The sequence below is a fragment of the Polyodon spathula genome, chromosome 30 (assembly GCF_017654505.1).
Source record: "Polyodon spathula isolate WHYD16114869_AA chromosome 30, ASM1765450v1, whole genome shotgun sequence".
Lineage (NCBI taxonomy): Eukaryota > Metazoa > Chordata > Actinopteri > Acipenseriformes > Polyodontidae > Polyodon > Polyodon spathula.
The window spans coordinates 5,760,658-5,784,221 of NC_054563.1; the positions used below are offsets into that span (position 1 = coordinate 5,760,658).

Sequence of the window (23,564 nt, forward strand, 5' to 3'; positions counted from 1 at the left end):
TATGCTTTTTCTAATTGGTTTAAAAAATGAAGAAAACCACCAGGAGTTTACCACACAGTATATCATTCTGTTCATACGTGCCTTTTGAAATTTCCAATGAATGATGTTGTCTTCGGGGAGGGAGATGGGATGAAGAATAAATCTGTGTATTGTGCGAAGATTGTATATTGTATCCCATGATGTTAACATTTTATACAGAGAAAATCATCTTGCCTGTATTAAACTGGCTTAATGAATGGTAGAATTGTCAAATTCATGCCTGCCAAAGGATTCTTCCTTCATTATGCGGCCTCTTGAAATATGAGTGTAATCTGAAATGTTTATTTTTGTGAATAAATCCAAAGTTTTCATTGAAGACACTACTTGGTCACTTTGTATTCTGTGTATTTAGTTATACATGTTTTTGAAATATTAAATTATTACGACTGGAAATGTACCCACCAGGTAAATGTACCATTAGATATAGTAAACAGACAACTTGAAAATTTGAGAACCATTTTAAACTTCTAAAAGCAATCTGACAGTTTATATTTCAAATGACAAAAACTACACTATATGTTATAATTGCAACGTTAAAATAACATTATATTAAATATGGTAAAAACATTATACTTTTAAAAATAGTTTTTTTGCTGTTCTCTAAAAGAAAAAAACATTCTGGCTGAAATTGCACCCAATGTGATTGTACATAGTGCCACAAGGTGGATGAATACTGCATTGGAGGTTCTTGCAATGGTTAACCATCAAATCTGATTTTATATATATATAATTTCGTGTACAATTACAAATAGAAAGCTAGTAATGGGATTTAATTACTGGAACATAAGAAATCTGGAAAATGCATACTGCATTACATGTTCACACTGCACATGTTTTAGAGTATAAAAAGGTGTCATGGCTTCCTATGGTGCTTCTAAGAGGCTCTGAGGTGTGCAGTAAAATCCAGTGCTGGGGTCTCTCCAGGGAGAGCTGTTTGTTAAAGGTGTTGCTGCAGCGTTCAGGCTGTCAGCTCAGTTTAGGCGCAGCATACTTCTGCAGGGCTTGCTGTGTGTCGCAGTTCAGTTTATCAACATAGATATCAAACAGCCGTTCAAGTTCTTTCGACTGCTTCTCTTCTTCCTGGAGGAACCATTCAGCTGCAGTTGAGCTCCGACATGGAGACTGGAAAACAAGTACAAACTATATATATATATATATATATATATATATATATATAAGGTTTTTGCTCAAAGAGCCAACTTCCAAACGTTTCGGTATGTTTAACATACCTTTATTGAGGGAAAGTGTTTTTGAAAACAAACATTGGCATTTTGATGCCATGGTAACCACATGTTTATTTGTCCTCAAATCTAATGTCTTTACGTAGCTAATGATGTAACGATCTCCTGTTCCTTTCTATTTAAACCTTCAGGCATGATGGTATCTACTCTATCCATTTATTTTCTTCTATATTGTACATTATCTAATTATTTTTTTTCTAAAGCCACAGACTTTAGGTCATCCATGGGGTGTCTGTGCCTTGTAAAGTGCTGAACTGATTGGTTCATTCTTTTTTATTTCTTATATTTGATAGGTGGTTCTGTATTCTTTTATATAATGATGTACCTGTCTCTGCTACATATGTTATTACATTTTATGCAAAATATACCAGGTTGCTATCTTTACATGACAGATTTTTTTTAAGTCTGAATATTTTCTTTATTTGTGATTTGACTTTTATCTTTACCAGTATGTTTGCACACTTTCCATGTGCTTTTACAGGTTGCGATGTCCCTTAATGTATCTATAACCCCTTTATATTTACTGTGGACTAAAATGTCAGCTAAATTTGCATCCCTTCTAAAGTGCTTTCAGAAATATTTTTTTTTTCATTTTTTCTGAATTATGAAGTATACGTAAATGATTCCAAACTATTTCTGAAATGCTGGGTAATAATTTAGAATATGTAATTGTTAATGGTACTCTCTTAACCCTATCTTCCCTTTTCTTATAATCAAGTAGTTCATTCCTATTGAGTTCGTCAGTTTTTCTCAATGATCTCTTTCATTTGTTCTACATATTCTCTTTTCTTAAGATTTATTACATTTCTTTCTGTTTTTTGTAGTCCTTTTCATCAGAACAGATTATTTTTATCCTTATACCCAGTCCTTTAGGAATTGCTCTTTTAGTATAGATAGGATGTGCAGATGACAAAGGTACTAGATTTTGAGTAAAGACCTGTTTTAATAGATCCTTGATCAAGTTTAACCAAGGTGTAAGAATTCAATTTCAGATTTTGTCCACCTTAAATCTCTCTCTCTCTCTCTCTCTCTCTCTCTCTCTCTCTCTCTCTCTCTCTCTCTCTCTCTCTCTCTCTATATATATATATATATATATATATATATATATATATATATATATATATATATATATATATTAGTGTTTGAATCAGTTTCACCTTTAGAAACAAGAAAATTATCTGACTGTGTAACTTCTGTCCCACAGTGGGACATAGAGAGAGATGCACTGTATCCTCCAACAAAAAGAAGATGCAATTAAAAAAGCAGTTAGGACAGAAATTGCGCTTACTTCAGGAAACACCTTTGAGCTAAGCTCCAATCCTGAACTACTCACAGATAACAAAGCTACATATACAGTTGTTGGCTTTGTAACTGCCCTCTGGGCATGTTTCTTTGTTCTGTTAGGATTGTCTAGCAGAGTTGTCCTGGGATATCCATAGCTTGTCACATTTACCTCTCATACAGTAAAAGAGAATGATGTCATAGATAACATGCCTTCAGGGAACTCAAACACGTTGTTATTGAATTTGTATTATCAGTGTAATATACTGAATAAAGCTGTTATACCTCAACAGAATTGTACACCGCTACAGCAAGCTTTAAGATGTTTCTTCTTGCATTATTGATCACAACTGATCTAATTCATTGACCACCTATGACCAGTCCCAGTCTAAGATTAGCTAAGTACATCAATACAACAAGCTTGCTGACCCCCAAATCTGACCAGACAAAACCCTGGACCCTTTCTACCTTCTAGCACAGACACAATTCTGCTGCATTCCAGTTCCACTTCAAGGGGTTAAAGATGTGTAAGAAAACTCACCAGCAACATGAATTCCTCCTCACTTTCTAATGAGCCCAGTGAATTTCCTAACATGTACACATCAGGCAACTCTTCATCAATTAAGCTGTTGCCATGGAGATGGGGCACCACCCCAGGTAGAACCAGCCTCTCACAAAGTGTTGACTCTTTCATGGCCAAGTCTCTGCTGGGTCTATCTGTGGGCCTACAGGACTGTGAGTGTGTGGAATTGGAATCAAGTGGACTGGCACTCCAGGGCAGCATGTTCCCAATCTCTCCTTCATTCTTCCTCGGTATGCTCTCCTGATTTAATTTTGATTTCAAAGATGTTGCAATCTTCCTTTCATTTTCATTCTCCTGTTGGGGTCCTGTGTCTTCACTAATGGAAAAAACACACACACCACAAAATCAAGGGTCACAGAATAGATAAACAGTGTGTTTTCTTAAAAGAATATAGCAGTGTAATCCATATAAATATAGCAGGCATCTGACTAACATTGGGTAGGTAGGTAGGTAGATTTTTCTCACTGAATGAAAGAAAAAAAATATATACATTTGGGTGGAAGGTATCATTTAAAGGAGCACCCCCTTCATGGTTGAAAAATTCAATCTTTGTTGGTTAACAGTAGTTAGTAAGCATGGTAAATACTGATCTAAAGTGAAACAAAACTACTCTTGAGAATGTCTCACCAGAACTTTGACCATTTCAAAAGACAGAAAATGCCAAACATGGTTCCCCTCGTCCAAGTCTCGTACTGAGAACAAAAACGACTTCCCTGTGATCCGACAGCCACCTGCTGCTGCTGCTGTTAAGGAATTAAACACATTTCCTCGCCTGCCGCTCTGAGCTTTCTTCTACTGCAATTTGGGAATGTGTAAACATTTACATGAAATGTTGCAAAATGTATTTAAGCCGAGAAATGAAACCTGATTCGTTGAATATGTAGCTTCACCTGCTGTTATTCATTTCTGAAGAGTGTTAAACATGTTTTTTTTTTTATTAGAAATACCCAAACACTGTGATTAAAGACTTAAATATTGTATTTCTTTGTTATCTTAAAAGAATAGGTGTGAAAACTTTTTGTGACTGTTTCTTGCCTTATCAGGTCGTGCTGCGATTATTTGACGTTCCACATAAATCAGGTGCTGACAATCCGGTGGGGGAGGTTAGTGTTGATTGGCCAATTTACCATTCAAATTGAGACAAGTGAAGAAACAGCTGCTTGGAATTGTGACGCTTGCTGCTTTTCTTAGGCTGTTTGTGCAGCTCTATTATCAGGTATGGATTTCGAGTGTATGTGTTTAATTTTTTCTCAGTTTACTTCCCCAAGGGAAAGAGACACCTCCCCCCTCCTTCTGAAACAGGATCACGCTCTTGCTATGTGTAGCAAACGTCTAACAGATAAGGTCTTACATAGATAATAAACTTACAATGTGGTTGATAATTTAATTGCCCGGAAATGATCAATGGGGGGTTTCATAGCTCCACTCGACACCAGATACAAGTTATTTAAGTAAACGAGGACTGCAGTTTTACTGAGATGTTTTGTGACTCAGGGAAAAGGTTTGATATACCACCAAGTGGTACAACTGGTTGATTCTAATTCTTACTCTCTTTATTAGATATTTAGTATTCATATTGTTGTCTGCAGTGATTTAATGGGAGTCTAATTCAAATTCCACTCAAATAAACACTTGAAGGACAGGATTCTGCTTGCATTCTTGAATAACATGAATATTGTCTCAATCAGAGTGGAGGTTACTTTGTTTAATAGACTAGCGTGTAGGAATACAGAGGCCTCTCCGTGAATGCTCAAGGAGTCCTGTAGACGAGACCTTAAAGGATGAAAGCAGGTTGTTTACGGAGTTCTTTTATGAGTGAAATAAACACAGCTCTCAATGATTACGAGGGATGAAAAAAATCAGGTAGAACAGATCTCCTGGTTAAGAACTGTTATTGTGTTAATTCTTACAGGGTTATTATCAGTCCATAGCTGTGTTAGTAAATGTGTTTTCTACTAGAGTTTGATTGATTTTCTGGATTGAAGAAGCTTGGCACAGTGTGTAAATGTTACTGTGTCAGAACCATGGATCCTTTAAACTTTGAACTTACCGGTCCTCTTGTTCCCTCCTCTCTACGGCTCCCTGCTCCACACCGTGTTTCCCCTGGGTGGCTCGTGAAGGTGTGTCCGGTTCTGCTTGCAGCAGCGCCTGGTCTTTCTGTAGTGTCTTGTTTTTCTTCTCTGCGTAACTGCTGGCAGGAATATCGCCCCAGAGTTCATTCAGAGAGTTACCCAAGGTCTGCTATTGGGAGGAGGGACAACACTTTTTTTTAGCATCAACAGGTGTGCAGATTACGATTTCAAAATCAACTTTCAAGATCCTCATAGCATTCTTGAAAGTATATTTTATATTTACTACATTTTGCACAGTTCTTGACAGTGCTTTCACAATGCTTCTACTTTGCTATAATAAACTTTGCCAGGCTTACCGGTATAACACATTAAACCTGTGTAGGGGCTTGTGATAAGAAGTCCAATATCTTAATACGCTGCACTGTCGCAAGGACACAGCATGAAAGTATCAGTTACTATGGAGAAATTCAAAATGTACTCTACTGCAATTGATCAATGAAATAATCTTATGTGTTCAATAAAAGTCCTCTAGACTGGATTCATCAAAGCACACTTTAACCTAAAAAAAAACATTTAAACCCAAAGACTGACTCTATGCTTAAAATAATATGCGACCCTCTGGGTTCAAGAGCCAGAATCACTCCAAAGTTTGTCTGGAAACTGCTGCATTAGTTATAATGGTGAGTAAATAATTTCAGTCTTAAAACAACAACAACTTGTTCTCATCACTAACAACCCCCCATGATCAATTGATTTTCCTTAATCATGAATCAATAAAAGATGGGTTCTCCTGCTGATTGTTACTTATTACGTATTTGCTTTACACCTGCTTTAGTCTCAACGAATGTCAGGTGCTACAAAATGATCAAACTTCCAGTACAGAAATATACTAAATGGATGAAAACCAATATTCATCACATTATTTTCCATATTTCTGTATCTGTACTTCTTAGATAAGGTTTGCTTACTATGAAGCTTACAATCACAATCACAGCAAATACAATACACCTTCCTGTGAGCCAGGTTAGAGTAACAGTGACTTTCCTTAAACTGGGAATGTCATTTCATCCACAATATCTATCCCTGGTATAACAGAGGTCTGAAAGCTTTTTAATTTGCTATTTTTTTTTAAACTGGACACAGAAGAAAAGAAAAATACACAACACTATTGCACTACCATATCTGTTTTTGCCTCCATTGTTGCAATCAGTTCTTTCAAATGCTTGTTTTCCAAATTAAGAGCCTCAAGCTGAATTTTGGCCACCTAAGGAGATGAAAGTAGGTAGGTTAGTAAAATACAGGAATATGTATGCCAAAGCATAATTTGCATATCAAAACCAAGACAGGGAGTTTCCATGACAGACTTCAATAGCTCCGCCAGACATCTGTCACGAGTGAAAAAAATATGTGAATGTTATACCAAAAAAATGACGTTGTGATGATGTCATCTCTTTCTACTCATTGTTGAATGGTGAAATGCCAACTGTTTTATGAAGGTTTGCAAGGATACATTCCCCATTGCCTTATTGTATCCTACAAATACACAATCCATGCATTTACCATGCTTTTAATCCGATTGCTAGTCTGATATTAAGACCCTCTTCGGAAAAAGAGGAATATATCTGAGCGAGCTTTGTGCCGTGAAACTGATAATAAAATATATACTTGTATAAAAAGACTAAATACAGAAGTCTTCCTAAATCCCCAGATTCTGATACTCTCAAATACCTTAGTCCTAACCAACTTTCATCACAAATGAACAAGCACTTCTGTAGAACTATGTTATACCCATCAGGGCAATTAATTTCAAACCATGCTGTGACGTGTCGTTTCTCCACACCTGATAGTCGATTGGTTTTCCTTTGCTTTGCTTCAGTTCGTTTTCGTGAGAGGAAGCTCTCTCCACTGCCGTCTGTAAAGCAAACTCTCTCTGCTCAAGTTCTGCTTTCAGGTTTGTGAGTTCAGCCTGCAGTCCTTCAGTCTGCAGCCTGTGTGACTCCTCCAGCTGCAGCACTGTATCCCTCAGCTGTAAAAGCAGACGTACAGTTGCTTGTGGCTTTTGATTTAGACAAATATTTCAACATTTTGAGTACAATGCTATTATTTGACCCCTAATCAAACACTAATGCAACTTGCTGGCTAATGTTTTAAGTAATGGAACCATGATTAGACAGCACAGTTAATTTCATTTCTATGACAAGGTGCAATCCTTTCCATACCTACATAGATGGTGTTTTGGTAGTGGTTTGAAAATGGGAAAGTCCTTTAGTCAATTAGTGTTTAATTATCCTGTTAAGATAAATAAAAAGGGAGAGCTGGAGTGCTAGAAAGACTCCAGTTAAAGTTTTTAAACATAAAGAAAATGAGAAGCTGACAGGATCAGCTGTAAACACAGCTTTGTGTTTGTTTTGCTTTTGTTTAGAAAAGTGTTTTGTTTGATAAAACTTGCGCAGCAAAAACAGCCTCCACACGACAAAGCAACTTGGAGATTCACAGTTGATTACCTTACAGTCCGCAAGGCCAACTGCCATTGTGCTATTAGTATGAAGTATGACTAGTGCCCACTCTTTGTGATAACACACAGTTAATGTATTTTTGTACCTTGATAATGTCATTGTTCTTGTCCTCTTCAACAGCCTTTAGCCCGTGGAGCTCCTTCTCTGTCCTTCTGAGATAGTCTTTGAGCTGCATACAATGGGAGTGTGACGCCTCGAGCCTTAGAAAAAAAAATATATATTTTCACAGTTCAGTTTTACAGGAATGGCTCCTGTCTCCTGTTTTTAATTTGCTGGTTTAAAAAAAAAACACGACATGTTTAAAAACATTTGGCTTATTTCACAGGACATGAGGGCTGCTCTGCGTGTGCTGGGCAGCCAGGGTGCTTGATGTTTCGGTTTCATGTGATCCGATGGGAATGAAAGACAAGAAAAGGAAATAGGCAGAGGTGGGACAAGATCCCACAACAGATTTCAATTCTTCCTGTTGAGGAATAGCATATATTCCCCCATTGAGTACAGCTCCTCTGTGATTGGTACTTGTTTTTGCTGTAATAAGTTACTTACTAGAGGCTGTTTCTTTGTGTTGCACAAGAATAATGCCCAGCTGTCCACATCATTTATGGATGCTTTATTTCTTAAAAAGTACACTTTCCCTAGCATAAGCGAGCGCTGAACCCTGGACTTGATTAGGGCCGTATTTTTTTCACTGTAAAAAAAAATGTTTATTTAACAGCATTTCAGTCTAAAAATAGGTATTTCAAGATATTTCACGATTAAACATAATATTTATTAAAGCAAAAAATAGCATTGGCCCATTCAGAATGTATCATTTTCTTTATTCAACAAATGTTCCTAAATATTTAAGTGCTTACCTGAAAAATAGTAAAAATGCTAAATTGTAGAATATTTTGGTTTTTTTTATGTCAACCTTTTAAAGAGCTTCTACTTTCACCATCACTGAATTATCAAACAAAATAAAAACATAAACACATGTAAAAACAGTAGACACATGAAATGTCCCCTTCTTTTAGTGGACAGATTGATGTATAGCGGTAATAAACATGTATATTTACACTATTCTTTCAGAAATTTGAATTTTCATGGGGAACTACATATTACATGGCAATGGGTACATTTCATGAAAATCGTGATAACTGTGAAAAAAATACAGCCTTAAACCACTAAATGTGTGCTCCTGAAAACAAACCCCATTTTCTGACTTTGTACTTACCCAGATTGAAGCCTTGTCACCTCTGCTCTTAGTATCCGTTCCTTATTCTGGCTAGCTTTTAGCTGCTGACAAGTGCTTTCAAGGTTTACTTTCAGGTTCAGCATCTCGGTGGCCATCACATTCTTAGAACTCTGCTCCTCCATCCTGTAATCAAATCAACACTGAAGATGAGACGTCTTTTTTTTTTTACAAGCACAGTTTACCACCTGCGCAATTACATAACACAAGAAATGTTGGGAACGACATGAATATCAGCACCAGGCTGCAACCAGCAGAGGACAAACATTCCAGCAAAGGAAGGGAGGATAGGTTGATCTAGAATTATAACAAAGATATTGCGATTTCTTAAAACTGTTCACACTATAGCCCCACAATATGGTAACATGTGCTGCAGCTGGAGAAGTCACAGCTCCCAGTGTGAGGGACTGCACACTGACCTTTCAAACCAGGCAGGTGCACTTGAGCAGAGACAATATGTTTTACAGACAGCAGAGGAGCGAGATTCTATTCTCAGACTGCATTGCTTAATATGTCATTACTCACACCACCAGTATTACATTTAGTCACACTCCCAAGTACAAAGTCTTAAAAGTATTGCCACAGAGGGTCAGGAATATCTCTGTTCCAGGATCGTAACTGCTTGTTTGTGCACTAGATTTATTGTGCTCTGCAATTTATTTTGCAAAGATTAGGTTTGCCGCTATATTCAACTCTGAAAATCAATTCTGATGACAGCAAAGCTCTCTGACTTTTGAAAGACTGCAGGTCAGCTAAACAGGTCCCTGTGCTTTTTTTTAAGGAAAAATAAAAGTTTTTCATTTTTGTTTATGGAAAAAATGGCAAAACTTATGTATTCACCAAAAAAAAAAACAAAAAAAACAAAACAAAAAAAAAAAAAAAAAAAAAAAAAAAAAAAAAAAAAAAAAAAAAAAAAAAAAAAAAAAAAAAAAAACCATGCCAAATGTTCAGAAGACATTTACATGGCATATCGGGGTACTCGTGCTAGCTTTTGAGATTTCTGTTATTATAATGCATATGGTTGATGCATTAAAAGATGTGCGGTAATATCTGTAGCAAACCATTCAAATGATCTTAAAATCCGCCTTAACCTCCCTGTGTTGGGTCAGCTGGCTTACCTGATGGCGCTCATCTGCTTGGTGAGCCGTTCCCTGAGTTTTGCCCCCTCCCTCCTCAGCTTCTTCTCCTCCAGGTCGGCAGCCTTCTGGAGGTCGTCTCGCGTGTGTAGCTCCTGCCTCAGCTCTGAGAGCTCCTCCTCCACTTTCTAAACACAAGTCAGAAGCAATGTGTTGGGATTCATTCACAACTAGAGGATACATGACTCCCCTGGTCAAAAATTCTTATGTAAATAACCTAGTCCACTTGAAACAGGTCAGCCTTCATGAAAAAACCACTACAGCAAGTTATAAAATGGAGGGAATGTAAGTCAATATTTAAATGTATCTGATCATCCTCATCAGAACACAATAACACTGAATGAGATGTTGTAATTCCACCATTAAATATTTCCCCCTCCTCCAACTTACACAAAACTGCTGGTTATGATTTTTGGTAGTTTATTTAAAGACTATAGCTGCGTCATAATTAAAATGTAATCCGAGCCAAAGTTTATTTTTAGGACCGTACTAGAGTTCTGGGTAACGTAGAATTGGATCTCCTGTATTAAGCACATGGCACTGTACCTGGCGCTGTGTGTGTGACTGCCGCAGGTCCTGCAGGAGGCGCTGTGTCTCCTCGGCTTGCTCTCTCCTCCTGGAGGTCAGCTCCTGCACATCGTTTCTCAGTTGGTCGATTGTGACCTCATTGCTCAACAAGGTTTTCTGAGCCGTCTCCAACTCGCTCCTCAGCTCCCTGACCTCACACTGCCGCTGCTGCTCTGCCTCTTCCTGTAGCTCCACCCGATTGGACAGCTGGCTCTGGTAGTTCAGACAAGTTTGCTGTTTAAAATAAAGCATTGGGGCTCAGAAATAACTATTGTTTGAGGCCACCAATTCCACTTTAACTGCCTCATGCTCAACTCCCTTAAACCATGGAGAGAGACAGTTTCCTTCCAAACCAAATGTTAAAACATTGGGACACAGAGATCAGGTTACAAACCTCACTTATTTGAGGCAGCCCAATATTCTCCTTTGTCCAGTCCGACAAAAGCAGAATTAAGTGCCTGTGTCCCACTGGTTAGGAGTTATTTTTCAGTATCGGTAGGATGTGTGAAATCTATTGCCCTGATATTGAAATGTCATTTTCTTTCTTTCTTGTTTTTTTATAATGTACAGTATAAAGACCTGAAAAAGTTCACATTTGTCTGCCAGGATTCTTCGATGGGACTCCAGTGAGGTCAGCTCGGTCTGATATACGGCTCTCTGCTTTTCCCATTCTTTTGCTTTAGCCCTGAATTTCTGCAACAACAACATATATATTAAATAAAATACATTATTAACAGATTTTCTTACACTTGTTCTTTTAACACAAAAGTAACCCACCTGCTCGTGAATTGCCCCGATATCAAATCATACTGAGTTTTGTATTTGTTCTTACTAGGACTGAAGTCATTGTGTTTTGTACCTTGCTCTTAATTGTACTGTAATTCTTAGTATGTATTTTATTTTGTATACAACTGTAAGTCACCCTGGGTAAGGGTATCTGCTAATAAATAAATAATAATGATAATAATTGAGCAGAGAGAGTACTTGGCAACCAGAATCTTTCCAAACAGACAGCAATGCTTTTAATAATGCAGCCTCTTCTTTGTAGAGATGTGCACTCTGGAAGGTTTGTTTGTTACACAACAGAAAAACATGAGAAATGGAATGCTTTTCAACACTACAGCGATGGAAAAATAAGAAAACACTTTAAAACTCTCGAGCATATAGTCTTTTTTCAGGCCGTTACTTCACCTAAGTAAAACAACCAAGCTCACACCTGTGCTGTATGATTATTTTTGAATTTGTCTAAAAACAAAATAATAATACAAACTAGCACTCAGAAATGACCAGTGTGTATTTGTCATATATACATGCGAGGAAGCCTCAAAATTTATAAAATACCTGAATTCCCCCACACTGCAAATATGATTTTGAGGGATGGAAAAAAAACATATGTTAATCATGTAGCTCTTATTGTAGGATGCTGCTAGAGATGCATCTTAATGAAGGCTGGTTATGGTTAGTCAGATTGAAACTCAGACAAGCTGTTTGTAATAAGAGCCTTACCTAATACGCTTGCAAGGAAACATGGATCAATTCTTAAAGCTCCTTCAAGTGGGATTAAGCTGTGCTTGCCAGTGTTAACTACATTTAAAAGAAATATGAGACGAGGACAATGACTATACTGTTTATCGAGACCAGACTTGATTGTCCTTGTAACTCTTAGGAATGCTTTGCTTTTGGTGTTTTTTCCTCTTCTATTCTAACTGAAGCCTGCTTCTACTAGTTTGGCATCACCTGACACTATATATGTGTGTGGTTAATTGTCCACACAAATGCAAATTATGACACTGTCCTTTTTTAAAATTTCTAGTCCTTTATTTTTGAGCGAAACAGTTTTTGGAAAAGTCCGGGAGTCTCTCCCTGGCTCGAGGATTTGGAGCGTGACAGACGTCAAGGTGTCTCTTCATGGGCAGCAGAACCGTGAAGCGCCAGCACGGTTCGAAGCTGAAGAAATTCATATACAGCAGGAGACACGAGTAAGGTATTTAAACACTGGCACCCTCTGATTCTGTATTAATACCCTAGATCCATTTAAATCAGGTTTCAAGATTCTTCAATTCTGTTAGCTTTAGAAGGCATCTACTGGTGGGATATTGACCGCACTGCTGGGAACCTCGTTAGCTGAGAGGATCGATCAGATCTTTAATTAAAAGAGTAAGGGCTAGATCCTCAAACTTTGAGAATTGAGTTGTTTTTTTTTAATAAAAGAAAATCTAGTAAAGTAGCCACACCAGAAATAAACAGCTCAGACATTTCATTAAGGGTCTTGCAGGTTACAACTGATCTTGCGCTCATGACAGTTTGGAATGCATAGCTTTGAGAAGCCAGCACATAATATCCAAAATGAAAATACCCAGAAGGAAAACAGAGTGAGTTCTAATCACACAGTCAAACTATTCAGCTCTTCCTTCTTGCAGCTTTTTCATTGGACATGTATTTACCTCAAGCTTTCCGTTCAGCTTGCTAGTTTCAAAGAGAGAATCCTCCTCTGTTTCCTTGCTGCTCTCTCTCGCATGTCTTATATGGTGCCGCTGCAGTTTTTCGTAGCTGCTCTTCAGTTTGTCAAGCTGTATGAAGAAAACACAGCAGTGTGTAACACTGGGTTCCTTTTCTCTGGCTTGGAGAAGAAACTGAACATCCTGGTAACAGCTGTGATTATCATTTTTAGCTTTAGTTGAAACAAGATTATCAGGGACACTATGATTAACAATGATTTTTCAGTACAATAAATAATTAAGACACCCCACATTAACTGAGAATACCAAAATTAATGATTAATGTTCCACCTGAATTACATTAGTAATCAGATGTATTTTCAATTTTATGAGATATGTTATGATTTATTGACCTATAATAGCACAGAGGTACTGATATTCACCCAGAACTTCAAACCTTCAAATCTTAATCTTATTACATAACAATTTTTTTTTTTTTAAATCAATTTAGTGAAAGTTGAGTTCTTCAGGTAACAGGAGATGCACCTACACGTTCTTCTGTCACCAAATCATGAATGATGTAATAGACTTGACTTGCAACCAGTCTTGAAATGCATTAACTAAAACAAGCAGGTCTCAACAATAAAAGTCCTTTTCAATTCCCTGAATACAGTGTTAATAAGGAGAGGTATTCCTTTTCTATTGTGAATTGTGTATTCCAGTTTCCAGGTTTTCCGAATTCAAGACTGTTTAGTGAAATTCAGAATAGAAACCTAATTCCCCTGCTGTGTAAAGGTACTGTCTGACGGACTGACTGACTGGAACCAGTGGACCTCTTGCAATGGGGATACCTCAGACTGAAGCCCATTGAGCTGCTCTTCATACTTCTGCACAGTCGCTTTATTAGACTTGTCCATCTCTTCCAGCAGATGGTGCAGCCTGCCAACCTACAAAGACATAAGCACAAGCGATTACAAATGGCAGAGCAAAGCAAATTAGGTGTGTACAGAAACATATATGAAAACTGAGTCATCAAAGAGTCTTGTGAGTAAGTTGTTCAATAAGCAGGAATAAAACGGAAATTTTGTGGAAATGTTTACACCTCCATGATTTACACAGTTACCTTCTGTGGAGGCAACTATGGCGACTTACTCAATAGTTAGTTGGACTTTATCAAGCTGTTCGTATGGTATTATTAATACAATTACCCAAGTGAAGGCTAATTGGTGTTAATTGGCCTACTTTAATTGTCTCAAAGTGTTCCTCAATACCAAAAGACCATTTGAAAACCCTCAGCTAGACTAGGTTGAGGTTGAAAACAAGCTCACCATTATTAAAACTAGGAAGAAGAAAAAACGGTCTGGCTAGAGTCCCAATCAAATGATTTACTTCCAACAAAATAAAATAAGTGCTTGAAATTCCCCACGACTCTATCCGTGATATTTGTTATGAATGGTCCTTACTTTACAGCCTGAAATGAAAGACGACAAAGGGGCTGGGTTGTTCAAGGACAGCACTGACAGGAACAATAATGTTTCAATTAACTAGAGACCTGGCCCTCTGACCCTCCAGAGAGAGCTACACTAACCAGCCTCTGTGGAATAAGGTAGCATCGGATACAAATATCAATTACAGCTGCAATCTAAAGGCCAGTACAGAACAGCTGTGCCCGAGACGCAAAATTGCTTCCAACATCACAAAACAAAATAGGGATGTACAATTCAGAGCCAATCAAAACTCCCAAAGAACACTGCAACATGATGATTTTCTTTCTAGCTTCGTCCCCAGGGGCCTGCAGTTTTTACATGTAAATAGATGAGCTCTGAAAACCTTGAGCTCAGTGTCCCTTGTGGTTTTAGAACTAACCCCTGGTAAGTGGTGGCTTATTGTTTAGTGTCAGAGTGTCTTAACCCTTTGAAACCCGGCCCACACTGATGCCCAATCCTTTTTTCTTTTTTTTCTTTCAGATTGTTTCCTGTTGTGTAAGTGCTGTAGGACGTCTCGAAGACTATATTGTGAAGCGCAGTGAACGCTGTAAACTCATTAAAGGTTAACAGGGCCTTGTAGAATTGCACTTCCCCATTAAAAATTCTGGTTTACAAAACACAAAAACAAAATGATAAAGCATAGGCTTTCCCTGTTTCACTTTTTACTTATTTCGACGCACCTGCCCTTCACTATTCAAGGGACGTTAAACAAACATTTAAAAAAAAAAAAGATCACAACCACAGATCAAAACCTGGCAGATTATTTTATCTGAAATCTGTTATAGAAAAGAACAGAGCCAGTTTATGTGTTTATGTGTAGTGTAGTATAAGCACTGAAGATGCTCCCTAAGTTTCAGATGGTCCAACAGCAGGTAAACGCATGTGTTCAAAGAAAAGAAAGCATTATGAACTGCAAAATGATTATGGGCAACTACAAAGGGGGCTGGAGGAGGAGTGCACTGATAAGGCAGAACCTGTCTGAGTTTGACCACAATTCATTTCACGTGAAACTACTGATCATGTTCAGCAGAATCAAATGGCAGGTTATGATATGAAAATGAGGTCTCCTTCTTCCTGGCTTTTGATCTCCCCAGTGAGTAACCAATAATGTTATTCTGTAGACAAGAAGTGCTGCCTGGTTTTAGAGGGATATACAAACATGAGAGTATTTGCAATTGCTGAGTTTAAATCATACACATGATAAACTTTGAACCACTTCTGGGAATATGTGGTGAATAGTTTTTACTTGGGTCGTAGAAGGGTACTGACACAAGTGCTTTGCCTTGGGGATCGACCCATTGTCTCTGAGCATTAATGAGCTCAGCAATCACATGACAAAGTGACATCAAATAAGCGACCAAAGTGGTCCATTGGGATTTGCTGTATTTGTGTATATCTTTGCACAAAGCGCTCTACATAATTAAAGCTGCGAGGCAAAACTTTCAAAAGTAACCCTAGTGACCTTAAAGTTGGTGTCGCCAAGTTGAAGTAAGCATGATAAAGTATTTGTACGTATCTATCTATAGGTGTATAGCCTGTATGCTGATTGCTTTACCTGGCTGAATGGATCTTGCTTAGGAAGGTCAGCTGGTCGGTACCAACCTACTACAGAAATAAATATTGTCTCATAAAAAAAATGTTTTAATTTGTGTCAGAGTCGCTTTTTTTGCTTTAGTTTTTTTTTGTCTATGCTGACACATGTGTTTTGATATTTTAAAAAGCCTTAACTACCGATACAGTTCCTTAACTTGCTGTGATATTTGCAATGCCTAATGCTAACCCCATTCATATAAAAATAAAGCAATCGTGTTATCACTGCCTTTATTCAAGACATCTCCTCAGCAACCATTCAACACCTGAATTCGACATATTCGTTTGCTATGTTATAGCAATATTGCAGTTTGCCTTGCTTTTCCTGTGCATATACTGTACTGTTTAGGATCTCTTTTTTTCCAATGCTGTGTGGTATGCTTTATACTTTGTATTCGGTGACATAAATTCAGATACTAGCATTTTTATTTTTTACAGTAACTTACTGTAGTTTTTCTGCTTTCTTTAGACTTTAATGTTTTCCATGTCTTATTTTAGTTTGTATAGTGATATATTTAAAATATTTTGATCACTTGTTTGTAATTCCAGGTACAACAAAATGAATATAATGCATTTGATACAGACTAGAGGACAAGTAAGTTCTGAGCAGCCACCGTAACCCCTAACTGAGTTCAGGGAGTAACTCAACCAGAGATGCAGTGACAACAATACAGGCTCATCAGTCAGAACAAGGGTGGCGGGAAACAGTGAATGCTGCAAAAATAAAATGACCACTGTACAGAAAAAAAAAAAAAAAAAACTACCATGTTTAAGAACTGCAGTACAGTACAATATATGTTTGTATTCAGTTCTTGAAAAACATAAAGAAAAAAAGTTTAACAACACCGCCGGTTTCAGTGAGAGCAAGTGGCAGCCTAGTAGAGTCTACTCAGTTGATATAATTGCAATTTAAAAGTTTTAAAAAAGTGGTCAAAATGTTAAACAAAAAACAAGCAAAAAAACAAAAAAAAAACAACATAACACCTTACGTAAACAGTTGTAGCAACACATGGGAACATGTAACACAATAAAATTTAAAAAAAGGTTGTTATGCACCCTTTAAGCTGCTGGTAAAGTGTTTAATCTCTTAGCACAGAGGTACTGCTACTCAGACCTTATTACATTACAGATTTACAAGGGATAATTAATACCATCTACATTTTCAGAATATTTAATACCAATTTTAGTAGTGTTTTAGATTACGTTGACAAGAGTAATTTAATTACATTGTAATAACTAAATTATTACCAAACGATGTATTCTCTTATGCAGTAATTACATCATAACTGGCTTGTGATCAACTTGTTACCTGATGTAATTCCATGGTTACACCGTGGTGCAGGCCATTTCAGTGTAATTATATTAACCATTGGTAGCTCCCTAGGTATTACCATGCTGTGTCTGATGATGTGGTCATCGCTAGCTTGATAACCGAGTGTGGCGACTATCAGGTGTACTATACCGAAGAAAACCCATCTGAACTTGTATTAATATTAAAAATAAAAAAATAACCATACTGGTTATGCTCATGTCTCACCTCCTGGTTTTTGCTGTCAAAAGAGTAGCGAGTGCTCAGCAGCTCCTGCTCTCGCACCTCCAGCCGGGCCTCCAGCGCCTGCCTCTGCCGCTCCCACTCAGACCTCTTGCGGCTCACCATGATGTCGATCTGGTGCATGAGCTCCTGCAGCTCCGCCTCACAGGGGATAATCCTGGGGCAAGGGGAACAGGAGGCTTGAAAAACAACTGCTTGGTGTTTATAACAATGCAATGGAACAAGTGTTCAACTGACCCTACCTGCATAGTCAAGCTGACTGTTTATGAAAACAGACCTAACTCAGGAGTTAAAATTCTGTGAGAAGGGTCCACTCTCTCATAAATTTAAGGCGCAGATCAGAAACTCTGTGAGAAGCTGGGTCAGGTTTATTGAAAACATGCTGTGCATCTTATCAACACTAGAAAGGAATCATTAGGTTAATCATTATCTACAATTAACTAGAGTGGAAGTGTTGATCCTAATCACACACCAGATTCCAGTACTGGCCATACTAAAGGGCTGTGATGTGAGTGCGCGAGCTACGCCATTACAATGACAAAAAAAAAGCCAGCGCAAAAACACATATCCGATGACCTATACAGTACTTAGGAAGGAGCAAACACAAGTACTACCAGAACAGTAATGCTGCTTTCAATAATTAATGCACTACCTGTTCATGCCAGTTTTCTGAAGCTGCACAGGAGTGCGTTCTACAGTTCTTTCTGACCTACTTCACTTCTGACCCAGTTTAAATTTCCCTCCCCTCCCAGGCCTCTCTCTCCACCTGACTGATGGTCTATCTCTCCCCCTCTCTGCATTTCCTTTTCTTCCTCTGTGTCATGTTAGATGTGTGTTCAATGTGTGATTTACTGTTATTTATCCCCCTATCAAACAGCGAGAAAAAGGTACAACAATACATTATAAAGAAGCTGAGATCCCCTGGCCCAGATGGCAGAGAGCGATGCTTACTCAGTACTTGTCTTGAACAGTAGTACAGCATATCCTTCATGATTACAAACAGGGCTGTGGGAGCTACTATCTACATCGAGGACAGTAACTGTGTATTAGAAAGCCCTTTGGTAGACTATCTACATATGCTGCTGGTTCTCTTTACTGCAGAACAGTAATAAAACACATGTGTATTTCATGTGTGAAAAATATAATGTGTAATACCCTTGAAGGCCACGCTGTGCAACACCTTCAATCAGAGGGTCCATGTCAGGAGCTGTGGAGGTAACGGGAAAAAAAAAGAAAAAAAAAACGTTAAATACTGATAGGCATTCTGTAAATTTCTCATTATTATTATTATTATTATTATTATTATTATTGATGCTAATAATATTAATAATCTTGGTGAACAGAAAATGACGATAACCCCCCTGCTATACTTCTCAAGCAATACTTCCTCACTTCTCTACTGTGGGTTTTCCTATAATGCTCACGCACCATTGTCCATATTCCATAGCATATAGGGTGCATTTTAGGATTTGGAAAATTACAAAGGGTTTGTTGTATTATTGACATGGATAAATGATTTACGTAAATTGAACAAAGAAGGTCAGGAAGGAATTCAGGAAGTCCTACTACAGCAGCAGCCGAATCATATTTGCAGGTCTCTTGCGGGCAACCAAGTGGCCTCTGTGCAAATTGTAATAACCACTCAAAGATCTACAAAAATTGTACTTAGCTTGGGTATATAACTCGTATTTCTATTTATAATAAACAGCCAAAACAATATCAAGTTATAATATTTGTTAATTTGCCTACAAATACACCTCTGTACAAACTGTAATAACCACTCAAAGATCTACGAAAATTGTACCTGTGCACAACACTATACTTTTAACTGAGACAGTAACCGACATATTACCTGAACGTACTTAGCTTGGGTATTGATATCTAACTCGTATTTCTATTTATAATAAACAGCCAAAACAATATCAAGTTATAATATTTGTTAATTTGCCTACAAATACACTTTTGTGTGTACGGTACTGACAAGATGTTGCTTTAATTTCCCACGATTGCAGCATAACAATGGATAGGAAATCGAAAAAAAAAATACAAAACGTGTTGTTGCAAACTGTAACACAAAGGTGAAACAAAATATTAAACTTCCACCGTTTTACTGGTACTTACAGATACCTTCTGCGGCAGAATTTAAAGGACAATACAACGAAGCTGTCACTCAGTAAATGATCACTGTTATTTCTTGAAAATCTTCCCGTGCGCAGTTAACAGTCTTCGTATTCACCTCTGAGAGGCAGAACTCAGTCTCCAGACCCCTGGTCAGTTTAAACTGATGTGAGGATAAAAAGTCATCTGTTTGTGAAGTTAATAATACGCTGCCTTCTTTCAATTTCCCGCTGTTGCTGCACTTCTTGGCGCTGCCACTTTAACAAAAAAATAAATAAAAAAATACACATGATCCACAGCAGAGGGCGCTGGAAACAAAGAAGCATCGACCAATATAACAGCTCGAACAAAGCCTCAGTATTCCGCGAGGTCCCGAGTCCCAACACTCACAGCATTGCTATCCGCGGGTTCTGCACAACATGATTTTATGTATTATGGTGCTTGCGTAGGTAAATAATGAAACCAGATGAGGTTAGTGTGTCATAATTCTATAGTGTTATTCTTATAAATGTGACTTTATTTCCATTTGATACAAACTATACATTTACTGATGTGACACGTCAGATGGCTGTTTCACATCAGCATCAAGGTCTAGTATAGGCTCATATCTTTTATACTAGCTCTGGCAGATTCTCAGTATAGTTAATAACATCACCCTGACACAATTGGCAAAGTGCCAGTTTACCAGCGGAATTTGGTTTGAAAGTCTGATAGACATCAATACTGCTTCCACAGAAAACAGACAATGACTTATTCCTGTTATAATAATAAATCAAAAACGAGTAAATATCAAGCTCTATTTACCTGAAGCTGTCTAATTTACAGTGGAAGTTCAACTTTTGAACACCTTTTTTCTTGCCTGCTTAATCGCAAGCCTGACAGAAAGCGACTGACTTTAACCTACTGCTTTGGATCAGTGCAATATTGCACTCTAGTGGTGGACTGTGGTACTGCTCGTGTCATTTTTAAAAATCAATTTTCACACCTGTTGTTATTGCGTGAAACACAGTTCTTACTGGCATTTCTTTTGTTGTGTTGAGGATCTTTTGTTTTCTTTGGTACTTCTTTATAATTCAGGGTATACCGATTTTTGCTGTAGATAAAAAACAACAACATGGCAGTTCCCTCACTGTGGTGCAGTTAAATGTGTTAATTAACACTGGATGACAGGGAAAACAGTCTGTGGTAAACACTTCACTGTGAGGTGGTAGAAAGAATTGGAGACAGAGGCCTGCATTTTCCCTTTCATTTGGGTTAAATAACCCAGTTTAACAGGCATACAATATTAAAAGAAATATAAATAAAAAATAATTAAAAGGAACTATGAAACTATATAATTGCAGTGTAATATGCCATTCTTTAATATTAGAACATAATGGGGCTCTGTATGTTTCATATCTTGATTACAGTAAGGGGATAGCAACAGCCACAGTAATCAGTTTGCCCTGGTTGTCTTATGCCAGCTGTCCATGCTACTGACTAATCATTTGGAGATGTTTTTGTTAGCAAGGTCCTGGCAAGTTATTCCTCTGCATTTGTCATTCAATTCCACATCTCAATCCAGCTGAGCATCTGTGGAAGGAGCTGCAGGGTTGAATTTGCCAGTGACTTCTGATGTAACATAGTGGAGGCTAGGTAAGAACTAGGACCTCCCCATTCAAGTGTTCTATCCACTGCACAACAGACCCATTGTGTTAAAGCGCACACCCGCTCATTTCACCTGCAGGGGTCAGCAGTACATCACAGATCATTGCATCTCTGACACAACACTTCAGAGAGTTGAATGGGGGGGGGGGGGTGTTCTCCACTAAATCTGCTTACAGGAACCTTGCTGGATCTAAGCCTCACTATTTGTTCAATTTCAACAAAAATAAAGTTCTTGTGAAAAGGGCCCATTGTTTTTTTTTTTTTTACACACAGGGAAGCACTATCTATTTCCTACTTTGAGATTCATTAACATCTACACACTCATTTCTCACCTGGTTTAATTAAGCACTACCGTTGCACATTCGTTATATTTTAAATCAGCCATTTCATACCCTGGGAGTCTTTGAAGATACTATTTATGCATGCAGGAATTTGTATCAAAGTGATGTGAATTGTATTGAGCTGACCTGTAACAGTTATATTAAACCTGAAGAACTGTGAAGCACCAAAAGATATGGATTTGTATAATATTAGCCTAAAGGCATGGAAGCCTGCACTGCAGCTTTGAATTCTAAGCATCCGTTGGCTTATTTTATCATGCCACCGTGATAGAGGTATTATTGGAAACATTGATATCTGTGACCTGTAGAGGTGAGTTTCAGTTAATTGAATTTGGTACCACTCTGGGGTAAAAAGTGAAAATTAGATAAATTGTGTCCATTTGCTTTCTTGTTCGGAGCGCAAATAAATTCTTCTGCAAGGCTTGGGCCTAAGATGTTTTTATGTATATTTGTTACTGTACACCAGCGGTAGCACTATAAAAGAGCACATTAAAATATACTAGCAATGCAATTTCTAATTGATTTTTAGTTTTTGCTTCTCTCAGCTCTCTAAGCTTCACATAGTCTAGGGTCCCTTGTTGTCCTAAATGTGTGGACAGCCCCCTAGGTATGCCAAAACAATGTTGTCATTTTTTTATTTAACATTTTGTATCTATGAATTTAGTGTTTTGAAAACAGTTTTGAAATTCATTGAAAATGATAAAATGGCTGGTATGCAGATGTGTGATTGAATGGTCTATACTTATGTTTTTGGTATGTGTTATGCAATAGTGACAATGCTGACTTATATGGCATGAAACACATAAACTGGTGGATGAATTTTGTGGTTTCTCTTGACTTGCATTTCAAAACTGTCACACAAGTCTGATCCAGGAAAAAGGTTTACAATCCAAGTAGGGAAGCCATTTGACTATTGATGTCTGGAGGAAAGCGATGTGGTCCGACGAGTCACCCTTATTTGCACAGATAGGAGAAGTCAAATACAGAGCACAGCTCAGAATGCCCTTTTTTACTTTGACTGTGTCAGACTCACCACTGGAAATGACAAGCTGTAGTACCAGTAAAATGTTCTTCAGCTGTTGTTTTTGAAGTTTGCACTTTGGCTAGCGTTAGAGCTCCTAACCCATTGTAAATTAATTGCATGGCACTTATGTTATAAATATGTACTTTATTCTTCAATTAAAAGCTAAATGGGGTTATATAACAGATTATCTTGTATGTGCTGTGAACATGAAATGTAATTTAGTTAAATCGGCAGATGAATATTCTATAGCCTTTCTTGAATTGTATTTGATTAAAAAAAAAAAAAAAAATAAAATAACTGCGTATCATTACCAACCACAACATATATTTTCCTAAAACACTATAGTTGATGACACCTTCCACCATGTCATCAAGGCTCCATTGTTTTTGCTGAAAAAAAAAATACAGTAATGTATTGCATACTGTATTTTTAAAAGGGGCAATTTCCTGTAGGGAAAAAATACTGTAATTCAAAAACCCCAAAAACAAACATGTATCTATACCGAGCATCAAAAGAAACTTATCACTATTATAACACATTTATTTTTGAAAAGAAATAAGGTATATAAATGATGGACATTGACAAAATGTTTTTGGTTTCTTTTTAATCACTCGATCATTCATCCTTGACCATGACACGCTTGAGTGACTATGACTGAAGAATATGCACTTAATCACCTAATTAGTGAGGCAGTTGATTGG

The 23,564-nt window shown here is 37.5% G+C and overlaps 2 protein-coding genes and 1 long non-coding RNA gene across 4 annotated transcripts; all 3 read right to left on the reverse strand.

Annotated features, from left to right (window-relative positions):
• Positions 1–640: 640 nt before the first annotated feature.
• LOC121302700 (centrosomal protein of 63 kDa-like) lies at positions 641–9,328 on the reverse strand. 2 transcript variants are annotated; one of them, XM_041232788.1, is made up of 7 exons: positions 8,946–9,328; positions 7,818–7,932; positions 7,057–7,242; positions 6,394–6,480; positions 5,195–5,385; positions 3,103–3,460; positions 641–1,161 (listed from the first exon to the last, which is right to left on the reverse strand). In XM_041232788.1, the coding sequence occupies exons 1-7, from the start codon at positions 9,086–9,088 to the stop codon at positions 1,006–1,008; spliced, it is 1,236 nt and encodes a 411-aa protein (XP_041088722.1). In that variant the 5' UTR covers positions 9,089–9,328; the 3' UTR covers positions 641–1,005. The 2 variants fall into 2 exon arrangements, with proteins under 2 accessions (XP_041088722.1, XP_041088723.1); XM_041232789.1 differs by lacking the exon at positions 6,394–6,480.
• Positions 9,329–9,988: 660 nt separating this feature from the next.
• LOC121302654 (deuterosome assembly protein 1-like) lies at positions 9,989–14,035 on the reverse strand. The gene is made up of 5 exons (XM_041232685.1): positions 13,956–14,035; positions 13,111–13,236; positions 11,246–11,359; positions 10,646–10,900; positions 9,989–10,227 (listed from the first exon to the last, which is right to left on the reverse strand). The coding sequence occupies exons 1-5, from the start codon at positions 14,019–14,021 to the stop codon at positions 10,078–10,080; spliced, it is 711 nt and encodes a 236-aa protein (XP_041088619.1). The 5' UTR covers positions 14,022–14,035; the 3' UTR covers positions 9,989–10,077.
• Positions 14,036–17,722: 3,687 nt separating this feature from the next.
• Positions 17,723–20,090, reverse strand: LOC121302733. The gene is made up of 3 exons (XR_005947721.1): positions 19,855–20,090; positions 18,889–18,940; positions 17,723–17,890 (listed from the first exon to the last, which is right to left on the reverse strand). It is a non-coding gene; the product is annotated as an uncharacterized LOC121302733 (long non-coding RNA).
• Positions 20,091–23,564: the final 3,474 nt, after the last annotated feature.

Bases quoted from the DNA above. Each gene is read 5' to 3' on its own strand.
- LOC121302700 (XM_041232788.1), bottom strand. From the start codon at position 9,088: ATGGAGGAGCAGAGTTCTAAGAATGTGATGGCCACCGAGATGCTGAAC. The intron at 7,933-8,945 runs GTAAGTACAAAG...TTTTTTTCTAAG, and splicing joins GTGACAAGGCTTCAATCTGG to GCTCGAGGCGTCACACTCCC. The intron at 7,243-7,817 runs GTACAAAAATAC...CTGCTTTTACAG, and splicing joins AGAACAATGACATTATCAAG to CTGAGGGATACAGTGCTGCA.
- LOC121302654 (XM_041232685.1), bottom strand. From the start codon at position 14,021: ATGGACAAGTCTAATAAAGCGACTGTGCAGAAGTATGAAGAGCAGCTC. The intron at 10,901-11,245 runs GTCTTTATACTG...TATTTTAAACAG, and splicing joins ACAAATGTGAACTTTTTCAG to CAAACTTGTCTGAACTACCA. The intron at 10,228-10,645 runs GTACAGTGCCAT...ACTTGTGTTTAG, and splicing joins AGTCACACACACAGCGCCAG to AAAGTGGAGGAGGAGCTCTC.